Here is a 22,860-nt window from a genome sequence, read left to right as displayed (position 1 = left end):
CTGACAATGCAGTGTAATATATCCAGTTTTTCTATCTATTGTGCTCTAATTCCAAGAAAAGATTGTGTCATTCCCATATTTTATTTCACAGAGCACAAAAATGCTTACCTTGTGTTACAGTTTTGAGAACAACCAGTGTTGAAATAAATCGGAGCGGTAAATTATTACTTTTAAAAAAAGCTACAGATTTCGGGTTGCGTTCCATGCTGTCATCTTCTGTGGAATTACACAAAACTCCTTTATAGGTTTCATCGCCAATTCGCCTTAGAGTTGAGGTCATGGTGGACTGTGGCCATAAGAAAGGGAAAAACAATGAATGGAGATCATAACATAACGAGTCAACATATCAAAGAACAGACAGCTACTATGTGGATATAAAATACTGCTGTGTGAGGTCAATCTAAAAAAAGATTTGTATTCTTAAATCTACAGAAACTGGGTTACAAAAGTCAAGCTAGAAGTATAATTAACTTTACCTGTGTCGCGGAATCAAGCTGAACCACAGTCCAATATGTAAACCTCATGAATGATAAATGCATCTTGGCATTGACATATGGCATCCATTCAAACTGCTCCATAATAATAGGCAGGGCCTGAAAATAAAAAAAAAAGTTTTTTTGTTTGTTTTGTTTTTTTTGTAAAAAAATAAAAATAAAGCTATATATATATATATATATATATATATATATATATATATATATATATATATACACACACATACACACACACACACACACACACATACATACATATATACACATACACACACACACACACACACATACATACAAAACGTGTTATACTTACCTGCTCTCTGCAATGATTTTGCACAGAGCAGCCTCAAATCCTCCTTTTCTAGAGGTCCAAGTAGGCTCGCTCGTGAGCCGCTGCTGTGTGTCCATGGACACACAGAGTGCAGCTCGTCCCTGCTCCCTCCTCACTGGTTGTGACTGAAAGCAGCGGTCTCTGAGCCTGAGGGGTAAGAGAGCGGAGAGAGCTGCTGCCCAAGTTACCTCTATAATTTACAAAACACCTCCCCCCTAAGTTGTGGAGATGAGGAGAAAGGGAGGTGTTATGTAGTCTTAATAAACTTCCTGTCTTAGGGTGACAATGCTGCTTCTCAAATTTACAGTGTCATGCTAGGAGAGGAAATCACTGGCAGGATCACAGAGAGGAAATAAAAGAAAAAAAAGCCTGACAAACAAAAATGAATGCAGTCACCACATCTACCGACTTGTAAGCAATACGTTACATTTCGTTACATTTTTAGTCTTCTCGGGCTTCAATAGACCTTAAAAGTGATATTAAAGGCAGGTTTAAAAAAACACAACATGTCATACTTACCTGCTCTGCGTAGCCCAAATCCTCCTCTTCTAGAGTCCCCTGTCTGCGCTCCTGGGCCCTCCCTTTCATAGAAAGCAGCTTCCTATGGGGGCACCCGAGCAGACTCTCTTCCGAGCCGCTGCTCTGCATGTCCATTCACCCACGCAACGTGGCTCGGCCACACCCCCTCTCTCTCCTTTTTGGCTCACTGGCTGTGATTGACAGTAGCGGGAGCCAATGACGAGGAAGAGACCAGCTGCTCTCGTGACCATCGCTGGATGGAGATGGGGCTCAGGTAAGTGTTGGGGGCTTCTGCACAGAGAAAGTTTTTAACCTTCATGAATAGAATTGCATGGGAGTTAAAAACCTTGATCCTTTACAACCACTTTAAAGCCAGCAAAGGATCAACTCTTGCCTCCATATTATCCACAAAGAAAATTGTTAGGAGTAGTATTGTACTTAATATCACTTTTTATATATTGTTTGGATTTATTCATCAGAACTTAAAAAAAAAAAAAAAAAAAAACATTACATGCCACAACAACATTAAAACAGTTCAAACCCAATGTAACTTATAAAATTAGAACCTAAATATTGATCAAAGAAACATATTACCACATTACTTTGCAACCTTTTCAACTGGGGGGAACCCTTAAAATAACTTTCTGGCCTCAAGGAAGCGAATAATTACTACTGTGTGTATACTGCTTATTGCTCAGGGACCCTTCATCTTTGGCTGAAGGTTTCATGGAACTCTGGTTGAGAAAGGTTGTATTAGACTGTGCATTATAAATGCACAGAATGGGAAAAAAAAAAAAAAAAACGGACAAACAAGGTGGATGAAGGAATCCCCATGAGGACAGGACTCGCCACCGTCAGAAAACTGATCAGTGGCAGCAGTTGCCGATTGACAAACATGACAAACAATTTCCAGCATGTCCCTTCGACAGAGGTTGATCAATCAGTTTCTGTATAGCGGGGAGAGCCACCAGCAGTCCCTGCTGAACACAGAAAAAAATTTGATTAATGTAGCTTGAGTATATAAAAACTAGAAATTAAATGCAATATATAGTTACTGTATCCTGTGGAAACTAAGAACAAAACAAGAGGCTTATATCTTCATTCAAAGTAGGTGATCTGAGATAATGTTTATCCCAGCTCATTAACTTTTATATCATCTCACACAAAGTCCATTTCTCATTTAAATATGCATCTGAAGCAAATTTGTATTCTACCTTTTCAGCACCTGTGCAACAAGACAAAGACAAAACTTAAAAGAGAAGTGCAGGAAATGAAAAAAAACAAAAACAATCATACTCACCTAGCTGGATGCAGCATTGATCAGATGCGGCAGCTGTCCCCCGTTGTCTGTACACCGAGATCAGAGAACACTGATTAGTCAGTTCTCAGGTCTGCTCTGAGCACGGAGCGGTGTCAGTCACTGGAGCGCCGGACTGTGGAGAGGGCGGGATCGGCTGGTTCAGGCCCTCAGCAGTGCGCTGAGCAGCCAAGCCAGCTACCAGTCATGAATCTGTATGGATCCCAACATTATTGTTGGGATTCCTGTAGAGCCTGGATTGACTCTCTGGCATCAGCCAACAGCGGGCTTTAGGTTGGAGTGGTTGCCATCTGTTCGTATAGAGAGTGGGCTTTAGCCCGCTGTTGGCTGATTCTGGGTCACCGGAGAGCAGAAATAAGTGCACTCCTGTGATCTACCGTATATGAGAAATAGGACCAAAGAAGCTTTGCCCATAGTTCTTCTTTAATTAACACGCATTTGTGCTCAAGTACAGAGAACGTTTCTGGCAGGATAAGTGACAGTGCTTTGTTGAAACTTGCAGCTCTAGAAGAGCACCATAAAATGTTGTAATAAGCTTACCTTGGCACACTTTTCCTGCACACAGTTTACGGGCAATTTGTCTGTGCATAATGGCTTGTCTCCGCTTCTACTTTCTTCCGATGCATACATCCAGTCCATAAGGTAGGTTAAGAGTTTGTATACTTGCATATTGGAAAGAACCTGCAAAATGGACAACATGTTATCATTTTCATCTGTGTACTGTGCACATTAAAATAATACATTGAGCCAATTTATGCCAATCTGCATTGCTTTTTCACACAAAGAAAAAAGACAGTTTGACCTTGCCTGACTTTACTTGAATTAAGATATGAAATGCTGCCAAGATCTGATGGAGCTGCCTGTGCATGGTATGAGACGCCATCAGGTGCTGAAACTTCTGTCACAAAAAAAACTAAAATGTTTGCCAATAGCTTTAAAGAGAACCAGTCACAATATGGCTTCTGCAAAAATCAGAATACTTCCCCGTTAAAAAATTATTACCACACAGTCTAACTTATAAAAGGCTTATCTACTTTGTCCTTGTTCAAACTGAGTCAGGGGGTTTAAGGTCTAGATACTGACGAACTGTCAAAACCGGACAGCTTCTAGAATAGATGTATGCATTACACCGACTCCCTTATCTGAACTTATCTTTACTCCTAACTCAGAACCACTGAGTTAGGAGAAAAAAAAAAAAAAAAAGAAAAAAAGGCATGCACCAATAATTTAAAGGAGTTGTAAAGGCAGAAGGTATTTTATCTTAACGCATTAAAGCGGAGGTTCACCCTAAAACAATTATCTACCATCCCATCCAGCATACTTGTGTCAGCTACAGTATGCTTTTTTTTTTTCCTTTCTCGCTGTACTTACCGTTTAATCGTTGATTTTCTTTTCTTCTCCCTGCGGGGAATAGGCGTTCCTATGAAGGGGCGTAGATGATCGACGTGCGGCTACAGCGTGTCACGCTTTCCCGAAAATAGCCGACCTAGGACTCGGCTATATACGGCGCCTGCGCAGTCAGCTCCTAGTCTGTGCGCCGGTGCCGTATAGCGCCGTAAAGAGCCGAGTCCTAGGTCGGCTATTTTCGGAAAGCATGACGTGCTGTAGCCGCACATCAATCATCTACGCCCCTTCATAGGAACGCCTATTCCCCGCGGGGAGAAGAAAAGAAAATCAACGATTAAACGGTAAGTACAGCGAGAAAAAAAAAAGCATACTGTAGCTGACGCAAGTATGCTGGATGGGATGGTATATAATTTTTTTTAGGGTGAACCTCCGTTTTAAGATACAAAAAAAAAAAAAAAAAAAAAAACACTTGTGTGTAGCAGCCCTACCACCACCCCCTAACTACTTACCTGAGCCCCATGTCTCTCCAGCAATGTCCACGAGTATCTTAGCCATCCAGGACTCTCCTCCTGATTGGCTGAGACACAGCAGCGGCACCATTGGCTCCTGCGGCTGTCAAGCAAAGTCAGTTAGCCAATCCGGTGAGGGGGTGGGGCTCCGTGTCTGAATGGACACACGGAGTTGTGACTTGGCTCAAGTGCCCCCTATAGCAAGCTACTTGCTGTGTGGGCATTGGACAGGAGGGAGGGGCCAGGAGCACCGAAGAGGGACCCGAGAAGAGGAGGAACCACTGCACAGGGCAGGGAGCTACAACGTGTTTGTTATTTATTTATTCTTTAAACAAGACTTTACAATAACTTTAAAGCGGAGCTCCACCCTAAAGTGGAACTCCCGCTGATCGGATCTCTCCCCCCCTCCGGTGTCACATTTGACACCTTTCAGGGGGGAGGGGGTGCAGATACCTGTCTAAAGACAGGTATTTGCACCCATTTCCGGCCACAGTCTGCGGGCAGGACGTCACCCCCCCCCCCCTGTTGTGCTCTATGAACACTCGGCTCCCAGAGCACAGCGAGAGCCAATCAGCAGGCGCAGCGCAACTCACACATGCGCCGTAGGGAAACGGGCAGTGAAGCCGGATCGCTTCACTTCCTGGTTCCCTCACCGAGGATGGCGGGGGGGCAGCAGAGTGACGAGCTATTGCTCGTCCTCTGCTGCGGACGGCGCTGGACTCCAGGACAGGTAAGTGTGCCGATATTAAAAAAGTCAGCAGCTGCAGTATTTGTAGCTGCTGACTTAATATTTTTTTTTTTCAGCGGACATCCGCTTTAAGATGGAAAAGCCCAACTGTGATTGATTCGTTTAAACATTATATTAAACAAAGGAATGTTTCTTCAAAAAAATTGTGTAATGTGAAGAGAAAACAAAATTAGGCCTCATTCACACTGACATAGTTAAACCTCATTTACATGCATATAGAGGACATTTCTAATACATAAATGCATGTAATGTTTTTTTAAATGGTGCCATACACACAGAGTATCCCTGCCATTAGGTGCAGTCAGTTTAACTGCTTTGAGGGGAAAATAGAATTATGTGAGCCAGAATCCAATTAGGAATTCTAAAATGTGACTAAGCAAGCTTTTTAAAAAAAAAAAGAAAAAAAAAAAAGTGATGCATAAGAGGTTATTTATACTTCCCAGGTCACTTCTGCTTTTATAAAAGCTATACGAAGGAGTACAAGTTTGAATTGGGTCTTAATAAAGCTTACTACCACTGCAGAAAAGGCAGAAACTTTTTTAAACACTTGAAGGTTGACCAATCTTCAACATTTTGAAAGTTAGCACAGATCTAGTGGGTACTTGCCAGCAGTCTTCTTTTCAGGAAATGCCAACAAATAATGGCTACCCCAAACGCCATACTAGAGGAGGAAACCTATAGCGATATGCTTTATAATGCATCACATTACAGTGTTATTTAGTGACACATAAACCTTACCCCTCCAACCATTATTATTATTTTTACCCTTTACTTGCACAGCACCAACATATTTCACAGCTACCTACAGAAAGTGTAATGTTACAAATTATAAACACAAAATATATTGAACAAAGTGGAAATGTGGCCCGTATAAGAACATTTCAACTTGCCTTAGCTTTTTTTGGAACAGGAGCTTTTTCGATCTTATAAAATTTTGGGTCACGTATGACCTGAGCAACATCTTTGCATCTCTGCACGGTAAGAAACGCTTGCTTTTTCTGAAAAACATACAGCTTACATTAGCAACATGTCTCAGCTGGCAACAACAATTCTATCACACAAATTGCTATATATATATATATATATATATATATATATATATATATATATATATATATATATATATATATATATATATATAGTGATACATTTGCCTATAACTTTTTCTTTTTATGAATCTCCTGGGATTGTCACTTCAGAGCCATAACCTGCCCCCTCCCATAGCGGGACACCTAGACGGCGGCGCACAGACCCATTCGCTGTCTTCACACTGGCTTCTGGTGACTTTGCAGATCGCACAAAGACTTGGGGACTGACCGGCGTGTGATCTGACGACCCGGTGACATACCTGAGTCTGAAGCAGTTGCCAAGGGAGATCAGTCATGCCAAACGGAGTTAACCTCTGACTAATAGCTCTGAACCCGTCAACCCTACTGGACCAGGGAAGGTCCAACCGGGTTTGCCGGAGCAGGGAGCAAAAGGGGGGCCATTGTGATACATTTGCCTATATGTCTCAGTTTACTGCTCCCTGCTAGCCAGGTTATTGATGTGCTAATGTCCCCTCACTATTTCTAAAGGTTAATTGATCTATTGTGTTGTGTGAAGGAGAGCTGGGTTTAAGTGGCTTGTGTTAATTATTCTGATTGCTTCATTGTGGTAATTATCTCTCTATATGCGGGGTCGAGCGGTCTGGTTGATGTATTCAGTACAGCTAGTGCTCAGCGTCATTGATGTCATTGTCTAAAGAAAATGTGTTTCAGCATCGGCCCCGTCGTGTCTACCTACTCATCTGTATGGAAGCCCCAGTGTGAGGGGGGCGGAGATTTGTCATTGTAACAGTTTTGGAAATGACATATAAGCTGTGTGTTATAACATTAAACTCTGTGTTGTTCAAGCAGTAAGCTGGTCTCATGTGTGGCTTTCTGGGCGATTCCAGGGATATCCCTCCTCGTGGAATATTGGGGTGATTTTCGTTATGGGAAGAAGGGAACGTTGACGGGGATATCATACCGATACCGTTATATATATATATATATATATATATATATATATATATATATATATATATACATACATACACACACACACACACACACACACACACACACACACACACACACACACACTGATGAAAATAAGTATTTGAACACCCTGCTATTTTGCAAGTTCTCCCACTTGGAAATCATGGAGGGGTCTGAGATTGTTATCGTAGGTGCATGTCCACTGTGAGAGACATAATCAAAAAAAAAAAAAAAATCCAGAAATCACAATGTATGATTTTTTTTTAGCTATTTATTTGTATGATACAGCTGCAAATAAGTATTTGAACACCTGAGAAAATCAATGTTAATATTTGGTACAGTAGCCTTTGTTTGCAATTACAGAGGTCAAACGTTTCTTGTAGTTTTTCACCAGCTTTGCACACACTGGAGGAGGGATTTTGGCCCACTCCTCCACACAGATCTTCTCTAGATCAGTCAGGTTTCTGGGCTGTCGCTGAGAAACACGGAGTTTGAGCTCCCTCCAAAGATTCTCTATTGGGTTTAGGTCTGGAGACTGGCTAGGCCACGCCAGAACCTTGATATGCTTCTTACAGAGCCACTCCTTGGTTATCCTGGCTGTGTGCTTCGGGTCATTGTCATGTTGGAAGAACCAGCCTCGACCCATCTTCAAAGCTCTAACTCAGGGAAGGAGGTTGTTGCCCAAAATCTCGCAATACATGGCCCCGGTCATCCTCTCCTTAATACAGTGCAGTCGCCCTGTCCCATGTGCAGAAAAACACCCCCAAAGCATGATGCTACCACCCCCATGCTTCACAGTAGGGATGGTGTTCTTGGGATGGTACTCATCATTCTTCTTCCTCCGAACACGGTTAGTGGAATTATGACCAAAAAGTTCTATTTTGGTCTCATCTGACCACATGACTTTCTCCCATGACTCCTCTGGATCATCCAAATGGTCATTGGCAAACTTAAGACGGGCCTTGACATGTGCTGGTTTAAGCAGGGGAACCTTCCGTGCCATGCATGATTTCAAACCATGACGTCTTAGTGTATTACCAACAGTAACCTTGGAAACGGTGGTCCCAGCTCTTTTCAGGTCATTGACCAGCTCCTCCCGTGTAGTCCTGGGCTGATTTCTCACCTTTCTTGGGATCATTGAGACACCACGAGGTGAGATTTTGCATGGAGCCCCAGTCCGAGGGAGATTGACAGTCATGTTTAGCTTCTTCCATTTTCTAATGATTGCTCCAACAGTGGACCTTTTTTCACCAAGCTGCTTGGCAATTTCCCCGTAGCCCTTTCCAGCCTTGTGGAGGTGTACAATTTTGTCTCTAGTGTCTTTGGACAGCTCTTTGGTCTTGGCCATGTTAGTAGTTGGATTCTTACTGATTGTATGGGGTGGACAGGTGTCTTTATGCAGCTAATGACCTCAAACAGGTGCATCTAATTTAGGATAATAAATGGAGTGGAGGTGGACATTTTAAAGGCAGACTAACAGGTCTTTGAGGGTCAGAATTCTAGCTGATAGACAGGTGTTCAAATACTTATTTGCAGCTGTATCATACAAATAAATAGTTAAATCTTTTTTTGATTATGTCTTTCACAGTGGACATGCACCTACGATGACAATTTCAGACCCCTCCATGATTTCCAAGTGGGAGAATTTGCAAAATAGCAGGGTGTTCAAATACTTATTTTCCTCACTATATATATTATATATATATATATATATATATATATATATATATATATATATACATATACATATATATATATATACATATACATATATATACATATATATATATATACATATACATACATACATATATATATACACATACATACATACATACATACATACATACATACATACATACACACACACATACATACACATACACAAACATATACATACACATTATGGCAGATGGCACCCTGGCAGAATCTATGATTTCCTGGCCATTTTTCAGATACTATGAATGATAACACAAACAAAAAAAATCTTTGCCCCATGGTTAGTGTTTGGCTGAAGCCATTTATTATCAATCGTTTACACTTTTTGAATCATAATGGTAACAGAAACTACCCAAATGACCCCGATCAAAAGTTTACATATTGATAATTAAACACTAACCATGAGTGAAAACAAAAAGTTTTTCTGTTATTTATAATCTCTGAAAAATGGCCAAGAAATCATAAATTCTGCCAGGGTGTGTAAACTTAGCAGCACAGCTTTATGGCGATACCGATTTCATTTTCCAGCAGGACTTGGCACCTGCCCACACTGCCAAAAGTACCAATACCTGGTTTATTGGTCATGGTATCACTGTGCTTGATTGGCCAGCAAACTCACTTAAACTCCATAGAAAATCTGTGGGGTATTGTGAAGAGGATGATGAGAGACACCAGACCCAAACAATGCAGAAGAGCTGAAGGCCGCTATGAAAGCAACCTGGCCTTCCATAACATCTCAGCAGTGCCACAGGCTGATCGCCTCCATGCCCAGCCACATTGATGCAGTCATTCTAGACATGGACATAGGGAATTTGATCAGCCATGACTAACTGCAGCCACAACATGTGAAAGCATCATTACATGGCAAGGAAAATGATGCAGGGAATGTAACTACACTAATATCTAAAAACAACAAAAACATTTTGAAAAAGTGTACAATGCCTCTAAATTAATAAATAACCCTCAATAATTTAGTTTTAGACGTTGAGTACGGTAAAATAAACGATGTTTGTTAAATTCTTCCCCGGGCACTTGTACAACTTTTAAGTGCTGTTGACTCCTGCTTTCTCAGTGCTGCTTCCCTGAACATTGGACAGTGCAGCCTTGGGCCAGCCTGTTAGTTTCGATCGATGCACACAGCATAGCATACCATCTTTTACATTTTACCAAAAAATTGGGGTAAATTTTGCATTTTGGTTTGGTGTATTTTTTCCAAAGAAATAGCATTTTCAAATACCTTGTAACATAAAAAATAGCAAACATCGCCATTTTATTCCCTGGGGGTCTCTGCTATAAAAAAAAAAAAAAAAAAAATTGTACATGAAGCCTAGCCAAGTATGCAACTTATTTATCTATTAACCACTTAAGGACCGCCTCTTGCAGATATACGTCGGCAGAATGGCACAAGCACGTACAGGTTTGTCCTCTCTAAGTGCCCAGCCGTGGGTCACGGGCGCGCCTGCGACCCGGTCCGAAGGTCCGTGACCCGTTCACCGCTGGAGTCCCGTGATCAGTCCCCGGGGCTGAAGAACGGGGAGAGCTGTATGTAAAACACAGCTTCCCCATTCTTCACTGTGGCGCCGTGATTGATCGTGTGTTCCCTGTTATAGGGAAACACGATCAATGATGTCACACGTCCAGCCCCGCCCCCCTACAGTTAGAAACACAGATGAGGTCACACTTAACCCCTTCAGCGCCCCCTAGTGGTTAACTCCCAAACTGCAATTGTCATTTTCACAGTAAACAATGCATTTTTTGCTGTGAAAATGACAATGGTCCCAAAAATGTGTCAAAATTGTCCAAAGTGTCCACCATAATGTCGCAATCACGAAAAAAAAAAAAAAAAAAAATTGCTGATCGCTGCCATTAGTAGTAAAAAATTTTTTTTTTTTTTTATAAAAATGCAATAAAACTATCCCCTATTTTGTAAACGCTATAAATTTTGCGCAAACCAATCGATAAACGCTTATTGCGATTTTTCTTACCAAAAATATGTAGAAGAATACGTATCGGCCTAAACTGAGGAAAAAAATGTTTTTATATATATTTTTGGGGGATATTTATTATAGCCAAAAATATTGCATTTTTTTAAAAATTGTTGCTCTATTTTTGTTTATAGCGCAAAAAATAAAAAACCGCAGAGGTGATCAAATACCACCAAAAGAAAGCTCTATGTTCTAACTAGGGTTGTCCAGATACCGATACTAGTATCGGTATCGGGACCGATACTGAGCATTTGCGGGAGTACTTGTACTCCCGCAAATGCCCCCGATGCCTGATCCGAATTGAAATCCAATGTCTTCATAAATTTTGGCCAAAATGTATTCTGCTACATGTTCTTGATAAAATAAAATTCCAATAAGTGGTCACTGTACTAACGCTGGCAAGGGGTTAACATCTAGGGCAATCGAGGGGTGCTTAACTATGTGTAAAGTGTGCTACTTTTACTAAGGGCTCTTTCACACGGAGCGGACCGTTTCTGGGTCCGCTCCGTGTGTCCGCGGGGATCCCCGCTCAGCTGTCGGGGGATAGGGCGGTCCCCGCACACAGTGCAGGGACCGCCCTGTCTCTGCTCCGCTGTCCCCTATGGGGGACCGGATGCAGACGGACCGTCTGTCCGTCTGCATCCGGTCCGTTCCGCCGAACGGAAGAAAAATAGGGTTTCTTCCATTCGGAAAAGCGGATCCCAACTGACGCAGACGCTAGCGGATGCTCCATCCGCTAACGGACGCGTTCCCATAGGGATTCATTACAAGTCAACGGACTTGTAAAGAGCGGACGAACGGTACGCTAGTGTGAAAGGGCCCTAACTGATCTCCAAGTTTCAAAGCAAGGATTAGTGTTGGGTTCAGGCGTGTTCGGGATAGTAGTTCCAACCCACCTGAGTAATCCCGCCATTAAGCCGACAGCACTGTTCCAATCATAAGCAGTGAGGCATTTCCCAGTCCGTAGCTGCACAGACCGGGAAATGCCTCACTGCCTATGATTGGCGGTGTGCTGTCGGCTTCCTGGCAGGATTGCTCAGGTGGGTTGGGACTACGATCTCAAACATGCCCAACACTAGCAGGGATGAGAAACAGAGAGATGAGAGATCATTCCCTGTGTTCAGAGCTCTGTGCTGAATGCCAACACAGAGCTCTGGGCTGTAAATGTACACAGACCATCAGCAGGTCCCATGTGCGAATCAATGGACAGGACTTGCTGGCATGCGTATGCGCGCGCCCCAAACCCAGAATTAGGCAGCCATTTAGTTCTCATCTGCACCAGTGCTAAGAGACCCATGGATTGTGGGATATATCGTTTCTTCATAGGAAGTGTCAGTGCTATAATTAGCAGTTATAAAAAACTTACTTGCAAATTTTCCAGGCGCGACTGCACTTTTCTAGCTTGAATTTCCAATGTCTTGTTTTGCTCACTTACTTCATTCAGCTGCAAAGACAGAGAGAACACATTATAGAATGAAAGATTTTATTCTGCAGAGGGAAGCAACATGGTGCCTAAAATGCACTCTCAATAAATACCAAATCCTTTCTTACATTTAAAAAAAACATAAGTTACAACAAGTTTAAGTGACTAAAGTGGAGTTATTCAATTTCAGAGTGTTTAACCACCTCAATACAGGGCACTTTTACCCTCTTCCTGCCCAGGCCATTTTTCAGCACTCAGCGCTGTCACACCTTGACTGACAATTGCACGGTCATGCTACAATGTAACCATGTGACATTTTTATAATGGAGATTTATTTTGGTGGTATTTAAATCACTACTGGGTTTTTTATTTTTTTACAAAAAAAAAAAAAAAGGTTGAAAAAAGGTTTCTTAGTTTCTGTCAGTAATTTTTGTAAATAAGTAATTTTTCTCCTTCACTGATGTGCGCTGATAAATCTTCACTGATGAGGTGGCACTAATAAGGAGGCACCAATATGCCACACTTATGGGGTGGCACTGGAAGCCAGCACGGACTGGCATCACTAATGGGCACCGATTGGTGGCACTGACTGCTGGCACTTTATTGTAATCAGGGCACAGGCACGCAAGAGCACACACACACACACACACACACACATTATATATAATATCTACATCTACCGGTATATCTATATCTCTTAAAATGATACTAAAGCTTATTTTTATTTATTTTTATTTAAAAGATAAAATATACCTACCTGCTCTGTTGCAGTGGTTTTGCACAGAGCAGTCCAGATCCCCCTCTTCTTGGGTCCCTCTTCAGCGGTTCTATCCCCCCCGCCTAATGCCCCCACAGCAAGCTGCTTGCTATGGGGGCACCCGAGCCGCTGATCGGTGTGTCCATTGAGAGACAGAGCCGCGCCACAGCTCCGCCCCCTCTCTCCTTATCAGCTCACTGACTTTGGGCAAATGGCGCTCTGCTGCGGTCTCAGCCAATCAGGAGGAAATGTCCCGGCCAGCCGAGTCTCTCATGCAACATCGCTGGATCGGAGCAGGCTCAGGTAAGTATTAGGGGGCTTGAAAGGGGCTGCTGCACACAGAAGTTTTTTTTTATCTTGATGCATAGAATGCATTAAAGCGCATCTCCAATTTTGTTGAGAAAAAAATTGTACATTGCAAGGATTATAACAACCTTTGTTGCAGATTTCTACTTTTTGTTATTCTGAAGAAATCACTGTTTGTTCCTGTGCTGAGTGGGTCTAATGGGAGTGGTTTCATAATCATCTGTCAGCTGTGGCAGCTGCAGAGCACCAATGAGGAAAGCTGCTGGGCCAGCATCCCTAGACGTATCTCACCACAAATCACATTTTGCAGGGGATGCCTGAAATCTGACTTTTATTTTAGGCAGACTTCTGGGGAAAAATGGTGAGCCAATCACACAAGCAGGAAAGGTTTCTGGGAGGCGCTCAGTACACATTCTGTGTACAGAACTCCTCCATGTAGCCATATTGTATTGCTTTTTTTTAGAAAATTACAGTGGCTGCATAATGAAAAGGAAAGGTCATTTTTAATAACATTCAATTACAATATGACTTTTATCGCAATTTTACACGCTATATATATTTTTTTTTCTTTATTTGCTATTTCTTCCCCTGCGAAAGTGAAGTTACCCTTTAAGATAAACAAAACTTCTGACTTTACAACCCCTTTAACCATGTCAATACTGGGCACTTGCATCAGCTTTCAGTGCTGTTGCACTTTGAATGACAATTGCGTGGTCATGCAACATTGTACCCATATAAAAATTATTATTATTATTTTTTTTAGAAAAGATAAAGCTTGCTTTTAGTGGCATTTGCCCACCACTGGGGTTTTATTTTTTTCTAAACATATGAAAAAAAAAAAAAAAAACACACACAAATTTTGGTTATACAATTTTGCAAATAAGTAATTTTTCTTCACTTATGTGCGCCGATGAAGCTGCACTGATGTGGCTGTACTAATGGGCTATGATGGGCACTGATGGGACTTGCAGGGTATCGGCTGTCCATTCTTCACACAGACACAACGTGTGAGACAAGGACTGCGGATAACCAACAAGTCTGTTTGCATGTAATCAAGTGTGACTGGACACAGCTGATCACTTGGTAAAGGGGCGCTGTGATTGGCCCTTTACCATGATCTGCTGTGTCTGAAGGACACAGCTGTCACAGAGCGTGACATATGCGTGCCCCAAGGGGTGTGCGCAGGAGGTAGGATTCTGGGAGGACGTCCTCTCAGAACTGGAAGCCTGTGCGGTAGCCGTCTTTTGGCTATAGCATGGGCAGGAAGAAGTTAAACTCCGATTCACCAAAAGTCTCAAAATATCACTTACCATGTGTGCCACCTACCTAGATTAGCATAAACCGTTTTATTTAAACTGCTATGTCCCAAACACCATTGTTGGGGAATTTACCCTCAACTTCTTATACTGGCTGCACAACAGAGAGATCCGTTTCACACAGGTTTCAGCCTGTATAAGAGCAGTGCGAACAGCGAGCATTGACAAATCATTTGCAGAGCTTTCAGAAAGTTTTGTTGAAGCTTTTAAAAAGTATGATTAAACTCCTGAAGCTTGTTGAAAGCCTGCTAGCTTGTTTGAAGTGGCAATCGGCAATCCCATTAGGATCTGTGTTCAACAATTATAAAATTGAATGTTCAGCTTGTACACGAGCAGGGAAAACCGCAAGCGTTGACACCGCATTTGCAGAGCTTCCCCAAGCTGTATTAAAGCTTTTAAAGAAACATTCAGTTTCGGTTTGTAAATTTTGAACACAGATCCTAATGGCAGTGCCGATTGCCACTTTAAACAAGCTTGTAGCAAGTTTCAGCAGACTTTCAACAAGCTTCAAGGGTTTATTGGCACTTCAAAAGCTTCAAAAGTTTACTGAAAGCTCTGCAAATGCTTTGTCAAAGCTTGATGTTTACATTGCTCTTATACAAGCTGAAGTCTGTGTGAAAGCAGCATTAAAGCGAGAAGAAATCTCTGAAAAGCGAGATGAATCCCCCTCTTAGACCCTTTTCACACTGAGGCGCTTTTCAGGCATTTTAGCGCTAAAAATAGCGCCTGTAAAGAGTCTCTCAAGCCTCCCCAGTGCGAAAGCCCAAGTGCTTTCACACTGGGGCAGTGCGCTTGCAGAACGTTAAAAAAAAAGTCCTGTAAGCAGAATCTTTGGGGCGGTGCAGGAGAAGTGTGTATATACACCGCTCCTGCCATTGAAATCAAGGGGCAGCACTTTCGAAGCCCCTGCAAATCGCTTTGGCATCGGCGCTTTTCGGGAGCTTTTAACCCCTTGTCTTTGGGGTTACAACCGCCCCGCTCCCGCCCTCACAGCAGCGGTAAAGCGTGACTAAAACTAGTGGTGCTTTACAGCCAACATTCGGGCGGTCCAAATGTGAAAGTAGCTAGACACCTGTCACTAAATCCGTAGTTCCTACTGGAAGATTTACCTTGTTCTGGGTACAACTATTACATTTTTGGTTACTCATAATTTTCTGTCTCGGTAAGCATGGTCACCAAGAGAGGGTGAATATAATTTATAATAAAAAATATAGTTTTGGAAAAATATAGATATAACTGCTTTTAAAGCGGATGTGCCACTAAAAATATATATTAAAAGCCAGCAGTTACAAATACTGCAGCTGCTGACTTTTAATATAAGGACACTTACCTGTCCTGGAGTCCAGCGCCGATCGCAGCAGATGACGAGCCGATCGCTCGTCACCCTGCTGCTCCCCCCTCCATCCACGGTGAGGGAACCAGGAAGTGAAGCGCTCCGGCTTCACTGCCCGGTTCCCTACGGCGCATGCGCGAGTCGCGCTGCGCCCGCCGATTGGCTCCCGCTGTGTGCTGGGAGCCGAGTGTTCCCAGCATACAACGGGGGACGGACAGGAAGCAAGGGAAAAACCCGTCTTTTGCCCGCATCGTAGGGCCGGAAGTGGGTGCAGATACCTGTCTGTAGACAGGTATCTGCACCCCCCTCCCCCCTGAAAGGTGTCAAATGTGACACCGGAGGGGGGGAGGGTGCCGATCAGCGGGACTCCACTTTAGAGTGGAGATCCGCTTTAAGGCCAGTCATAGACAGTTCAATTCATGTATGGGCAGGCCGAATGTACCCAAGTTGATCAACTTGGGTACACTCATCCTGTCAGATTTTACATGCGATTAACCAGGGTTTTCCCAGTAGGGACGGCTTCTCCCTCCCCTCCTCGGGGGGAGAACTCAATGGCTCCAAGGGACAGATTTTCCCATCAACATTGACTGTGTTGGTGGGGGAATTGAGCGATTTTCTTTTCTGCATAATGGGACTCATGTCATGAGAGAACAATGGAAGCGGACATTACTGGCTTTGTTTTGAAAAAAAATATTATCTCTATATTTATGTTGTTATTTTAGTTACTCAGAGAGCATTGAAGAAAAATGCATCAAGGTGATAGCCTGTCAACCAGCATTTTCAAAAGTGGACCAGCATCGGCAGTTCTTTAAATGATGAACTTTGTGTCAAACAGCAGAAGTAGTTTAAAATCAGGGGTCATTTGAAAGTCTAAAATTAACAATTGTACCTCCTAATTTTTCAGACTACTAGTCAATAACATGGTGAGAAGGATGGGGTACACACAGATGTTTTTTTAAAAGTTGGGGGGGGGGCAGGCTTGTATGTGTAGTTTGCTACAGAAAGGACATTTTTTCTAGGGCAGTGATGGCGAACATTGGCACTCCAGATGTTTTGGAACTACATTGATGCTCATGCACTCTGCAGTGTAGGTGAGCATCATGGGAAATGTAGTTCCAAAAACATCTGGGGTGCCAAGGTTCACCATCACTGTTCTAGGGTTATAGCATTTACACAGTTATCCTATGTAGACCAATGACGACAACTAAAGCACATCATAACCAGAGCATGAAACACCAATAAAGAGAACCAGTTTTTAGTCCACGGTATGTAAACCATACTCAAAGATTTCTGATCATCTTATCTTGTTCTGACCTGTAATGTAATGATTAGTGGGTCAGTTTATTCATCAGCTCATAAGTATAACAAACAGAGGCGGTTTCTTGCCTGTTTTTTTAATGCGTCGTTCATTTCCTTCAAGGTGTCAAAAGAGGATTTTAGCCTTTTGTTTTCTTTAACCTTGTCTTTAAGAGCTTCCGACAGGCGTTTTACCTCTGCATCATGCTGCTACAAAGCAAAGAATAACACGGGTGAGAGATGGCTTCAACTGTAAAAAGATTTAATACAGAATATTTGCTAAACAAAGAATTTCCACTTGACTTTTTACACACCTCCTTTATACAGATCTGGTTTTTGTTCAGTTATGTATCCAATGTATACAGCTTTTTTTTTTTATTCATTTTTTTCCCCCTCAAGTATGATGAAAAATACACAAAATGAAAATTTAGAACACAATTTACAAAAAGGATTAGGTTATTTAAACCCCATATCAGCAAATGTGTTTTGTAAGGAAAAACCTGGATAGTAAAAAAATAAATAAATAATAAAAAAAACAAAAAAAAACACAAACACACACACACACACACAAAAACGTGGAACGAAAGATAGAACATGATAAACTGGGAACAGAAACAGTATTTATTGCGGAATTACATGCAATGTCTTAGTGAATGTACACTGTACTGCACATGAGCAATTCAGTTTACATTCCGGCATACCGACTGTGTGCTAGGATGACTGCACTCCTACAAATGCATGCTAGTGATGTCATCCTGCACTGGCCCATCAAAAGGGCCGAAGACTGGCACCTAGAAAAAGCCAGGGAGAAGATGCTGGCTTGTGACTTTGCAGGCACTGGATTTCTGGAACAGAAGTATTTTTTACCTTTAGTTTTGCTTAAAGAGATTTTAAAGAAAAGATCAGTACCACATGTATGCTATATCTGCACGATACTTGATAGGAGCCGTAGCATATTGGATTCAGTTTTTTGCAGCCTCAATGCTGAACTCTGTTTCAATGAGTCAAAGAAAAGACACAGAGAAAAAAAAACAACAACAACAGTGTTTTGTTGTGCTAAGGAGACCCATCATGATACCAATCTCTAAACCCTTATCTCTGCCATGGGGTCATCACCTTCATCATGCTTGCCCAGCCACCTGTTCACCTGTGAGTGTCCTCGAAAATACCCAGTACATTTAGGTATAGGGCGCATGTAACTTTCTTCCCTTCCCTTTAGGATATAGTGCTCTTGTTTGAGAGGATAAGGAAGAGCTTCAGTCCAGCAGAAAAAAAAAATGTAAGGGCACATTTATACCATACGTGCATGAAAACTGATGGGAAATCAGTGCAGATTAATTTGCAGAGACATCAGTTTCACATCACTTTTAATGCGCTTTTCAGTGTGACTTTATGCACATTGACATCAGTTTTCATGCACGTCAGTTTTATGCCCTATTCAAAGCACAGTGTTGATATCACTGTGGTGGTTTGAACAAGGCACATAGAGAACCTTTTTTTTTTTGTGCCCCTGCAGAACACAACATATTTTTGGTAAAAAAAAAAATAAAAAAAAAAAAAAAAAACCAACAATAAGCGTATACCAATTGGTTTACGCAAAAGCGTCTGCTAACTGTGGGATATTTTTATATAGTTTTTTTTTTTTACTAGTAATGGCAACGATCTAGCGGGACTGCGATATTGAAGCAGACAAATTGGACACCTGACACTTTTTTGGGGACCAGTGACATTATTACAGTGGCCAGTGCTAAACAATATGCACTGTCACCATACTAATGACACTGGCAGGGAAGGGGTTAACATCTGGGGCCTTTAAAGGGTTAACTGTGAGCCTAGCTAATGTTTCAGTGTAGTGGGGAGGTGCTTTTTCTAGGGGAAAACATGGATCGGTGTTCCTGCTTTACAGAAACACGGGATCCATGTGTTTCGTACTGACAGAATGACAATCTGCCTTGTTTACATAGGCAGACTGGTATTAAGTTAGTGTAGCGAACGATCAGCGGGTATCGGCAAAGATCGGATCCGAGGGACCCGCCAATCAACTCCCATTGTGTAAAAATCACCCATGATTCTGTGCAGCGCAGCCGCCCTGTATCCAGCGCCACCCTCAACTAAGCCGTTTCTCCACTGATCTTTAGGTGCCAGACGCCGGCATGTTAACTGTGAAAAGCTGGCTATGACTCCTTGCAGGTTCACAGACAGCTTCCCACTGTGCATGCCTGAGCTGCGCTGTGCTTTGTGAATGGTCCCATAGTCTTCTGAAGCGGAATTGAACCTTTAGGGTGAAGTCCTGCTTTAATCACCTGGCCTGAATATTGTCAAATAAGGGAGGAGAGAAGAACATTGATAAAATGTAAGCTTTGACATGAAGCTTGCACAGAAATTGCATCCAGCATGTCCAGCAGGAGGGGAGCTTAGGGAAGGCAAGCATCATCAGGTGGGAAAACCTGTCACTGTCCTGAATGAAAAAAAAAACAAAAAGCAGTAAAGCATATGAGATGCTATATAAAGCATCAAAATAAACCAACTTATGGCAGATGTGACCTAAAACAAATAAAACTTTGATATTGGGACCGTTTACATAAGATTTGTGAACTTTCACTGCGCATTTCATACGATTTATTTTTTTATTGGTTATGAAAACAGAAAATTCACAGAACATTTAATTTAAATAAATGATTTCATATTTTTTCTGGACACACAACACAGCACTGCATTAATGTATATAATTTTATTCACGGTTATATTATAAAAATGACCAACAATGAACACCCCTTTAAATCACAGCTCAAGTTTAACGTGTAAGCCAAGTATCAAGCAAGCACAAATAGACATTGCTATTATTCAAAAGGCTATCATGTACTGTATGCAATCCCTCCCTATAGTCTGAGCATACAAGGATCAATTGCTGCTTAGAGTTATCCATTTGTGTAAACCAAGCTCTAATTTGCATCGCCTCACTTTCAAATCTCTGGCAGGAAAAGGCATTGTGCTGACTTTCAAGTCCAAACACACCACTGTCAGACCACAGGACGCCATGTATTGCACTACATAAACAGCTAATAGATCACATGTTCTTTGCAAGACATACCAATGTGGAAATATTTAGAGGCGCTGTGCAATTGGATTTATTTCTGAAAGTGTTTCAAGATCTTTGCACTGAAAAATGACATACCTTTTATTTTGGGACATATGGTACAAAAACTCTTTTTGATGTGCTTTATTATTTAAGAATTGTTACTAAAGCTGGTAGTCGCACCATGGAAACAGGGCCTTACACAAAGAAATATTGAGACTGTGAAAATCCATAAAAAGTTAGACAAAATATGAAAAATGATTGAATGAACCAAGACAGGTGATGGATAACAAAGACGACGTCAAGATTTTTCTTAGGATATCAACAAGAAGGGCAAAACATAAAACTTTGAAAAGCCGACTTTCATATAACCACACCTAATCAATGAACAAAAAATAAAACCATTATTATGATTAATAGCTTAGACACAGTTGTGTTGGGTGTTTTCCTGTACAAAAAAAAAAACAAAACAAAAAAAACCCAGCCTCTGTTTCTATGCTGTGATGGATATCAGAATCTGAATGTTTATGTGCTGTATTTTATAAAAAAATTAATAAAAAAACTAAACACACAAAAAAATACATAACAGCCCTAGAACAAAGGGAAAAAAAATGTATTTATATATACTGTGAGGGGTTATCTTGGTAGCGGGGTGTGTGACCCCTTGGTTGGGTTCACCACACACTGAATTTAATTTATACAGACTGGCAGTCGAAGACGGTTGAAAACAACGTTTCTGGTTTATTTTTCCATCTTGCTGGAAAACAATTGCAAGCATCCAAACAGCATAAACAAAATCAAACATAAAATAAATCCTAGCCACTCTGGGCGTCTACCTTCCACACAGAAACCTATCTATGAAGTCTAACACAGTCTACTGCTGGGTAGACAGTGCTGGTCATACAGCACAAAACAATAGTCTTTTGATTTTGTTTCACACAGAAAAATCAATCCTCTTCTCACCTTCACCGAAGACCTTCTGGCACTGCTCTCCTACTCACACAGCCTTAGGAGTGACGCAGCCAAATAATGGTAATCCTTTGGACTTCTTATAGAGGCCTTTAATTGCCTCACTCTGAACAGCTGGAGTCTTCCAACGCCCTTAGACCTTGTCTGGCTATTTCTCGCAGCCGACGCCTAATAATGATTAGTGTATTGTCTAAGCAAAGCAGAAATGTATGTTCCGTCTGTGACAACACCCACAGATTTACCTGACTTCCTGTCACAATACACATATACATACATACATACATACATAGTGTGTAAGCTTACCACACACAAGACTTTGTGCATTGACACTTACTGCCTTAGGGTCAGTTCACACCACATGCAGTTCAGTGCATTTTGTTCTGCATCAAAAAACATGGAAAAGTAGGTTATATAGTTTTTAATGGCACAGTTCACACCAATGCTTGCAGTTCCAGAAAAAAAAATAGAACATGCTGCATTTTTTCTGCACTGGACCATCGTAAAAACGCATAAAAATAAAACGCACTGGAACACACGTCCTTATTGAAGGTGAAGGTTAACCATTTAAGGACCCCCTACCGACGATATACGTCGGCAGAATGGCACGGCTGGGCACATCCACGTACATGTACGTGGCTCTTAAAGCCCAGCCGTTGGGTCACAGGTGCGTGCACACGACCCGGTCCGAAGCTCCGTGGCCGCGGGACTCGCGGACCCGATCGCCGCTGGAGTCCCGCGATCGGTCCCCGGAGCTGAAGAACGGGGAGAGCTGTGTGAAAACACAGCTTCCCCATTCTTCACTGTGGCGCTGTCATCGATCGTGTGTTGCCTTTTATAGGGAATCACAATCGATGACGTCACACCTACAGCCACACCCCCCTACAGTTGTAAACACACATGAGGTCACACATAACCCCTTCAGCGCCCCCTTGTGGTTAACTCCCAAACTGCAACTGTCATTTTCACAGTAAACAATACATTTTAAATGTATTTTTTGCTGTGAAAATGACAATGGTCCCAAAAATATTTAAAATTTGTCCGAAGTGTCCGCCATAATGTCGCAGAAAAGAGGGGGGAAAAATGCACTGGACTGCATAAAAAATGTGCATGCAGAAAAGCATCTGGAACGCATTCAGGATGCGTTTTTATGGTGTGGACTGGCTCTCAGAGAATATTATTTACAACAACCTTCTCATACGGCTTGTTTCCATTCAATAAAAAATATCCAGTTTATCAATCATTCAATTTATAGAACTGGATGCTATACGAGAATGTAAATCAAGATTGATGTATAATTCGCCCTGCAATTATCAGATTGTACCCGATTGCAGCGTGTTTGCTTGGCTAGGTCTGCAATAGTAAATTATTATTATTACCAACCTATGCCATCTGC

The 22,860-nt window shown here is 41.8% G+C and overlaps 1 protein-coding gene across 2 annotated transcripts in view; it reads right to left on the bottom strand.

Moving 5' to 3' along the window:
* CCDC138 (coiled-coil domain containing 138) overlaps positions 1-22,860 on the bottom strand; it is a 74,026-nt gene that overhangs the window by 26,067 nt on the left and 25,099 nt on the right. For both annotated transcript variants that reach the window (XM_040336473.1, XM_040336472.1), the window contains exons 7-12: positions 17,513-17,632; positions 12,358-12,435; positions 6,157-6,264; positions 3,203-3,343; positions 477-593; positions 109-286 (exon numbers count right to left, since the gene is read on the bottom strand). In XM_040336473.1, coding sequence (XP_040192407.1) covers positions 109-286; positions 477-593; positions 3,203-3,343; positions 6,157-6,264; positions 12,358-12,435; positions 17,513-17,632 — 742 coding nt within the window. The remainder of the gene's footprint in view (positions 1-108; positions 287-476; positions 594-3,202; positions 3,344-6,156; positions 6,265-12,357; positions 12,436-17,512; positions 17,633-22,860) is intronic.

This window comes from Rana temporaria, chromosome 2 (assembly GCF_905171775.1).
Source record: "Rana temporaria chromosome 2, aRanTem1.1, whole genome shotgun sequence".
Taxonomy (NCBI): Eukaryota; Metazoa; Chordata; class Amphibia; order Anura; family Ranidae; genus Rana; species Rana temporaria.
Note: the sequence above shows the minus strand (reverse complement) of the source record. Positions and strands in the feature narration are given on the sequence as shown.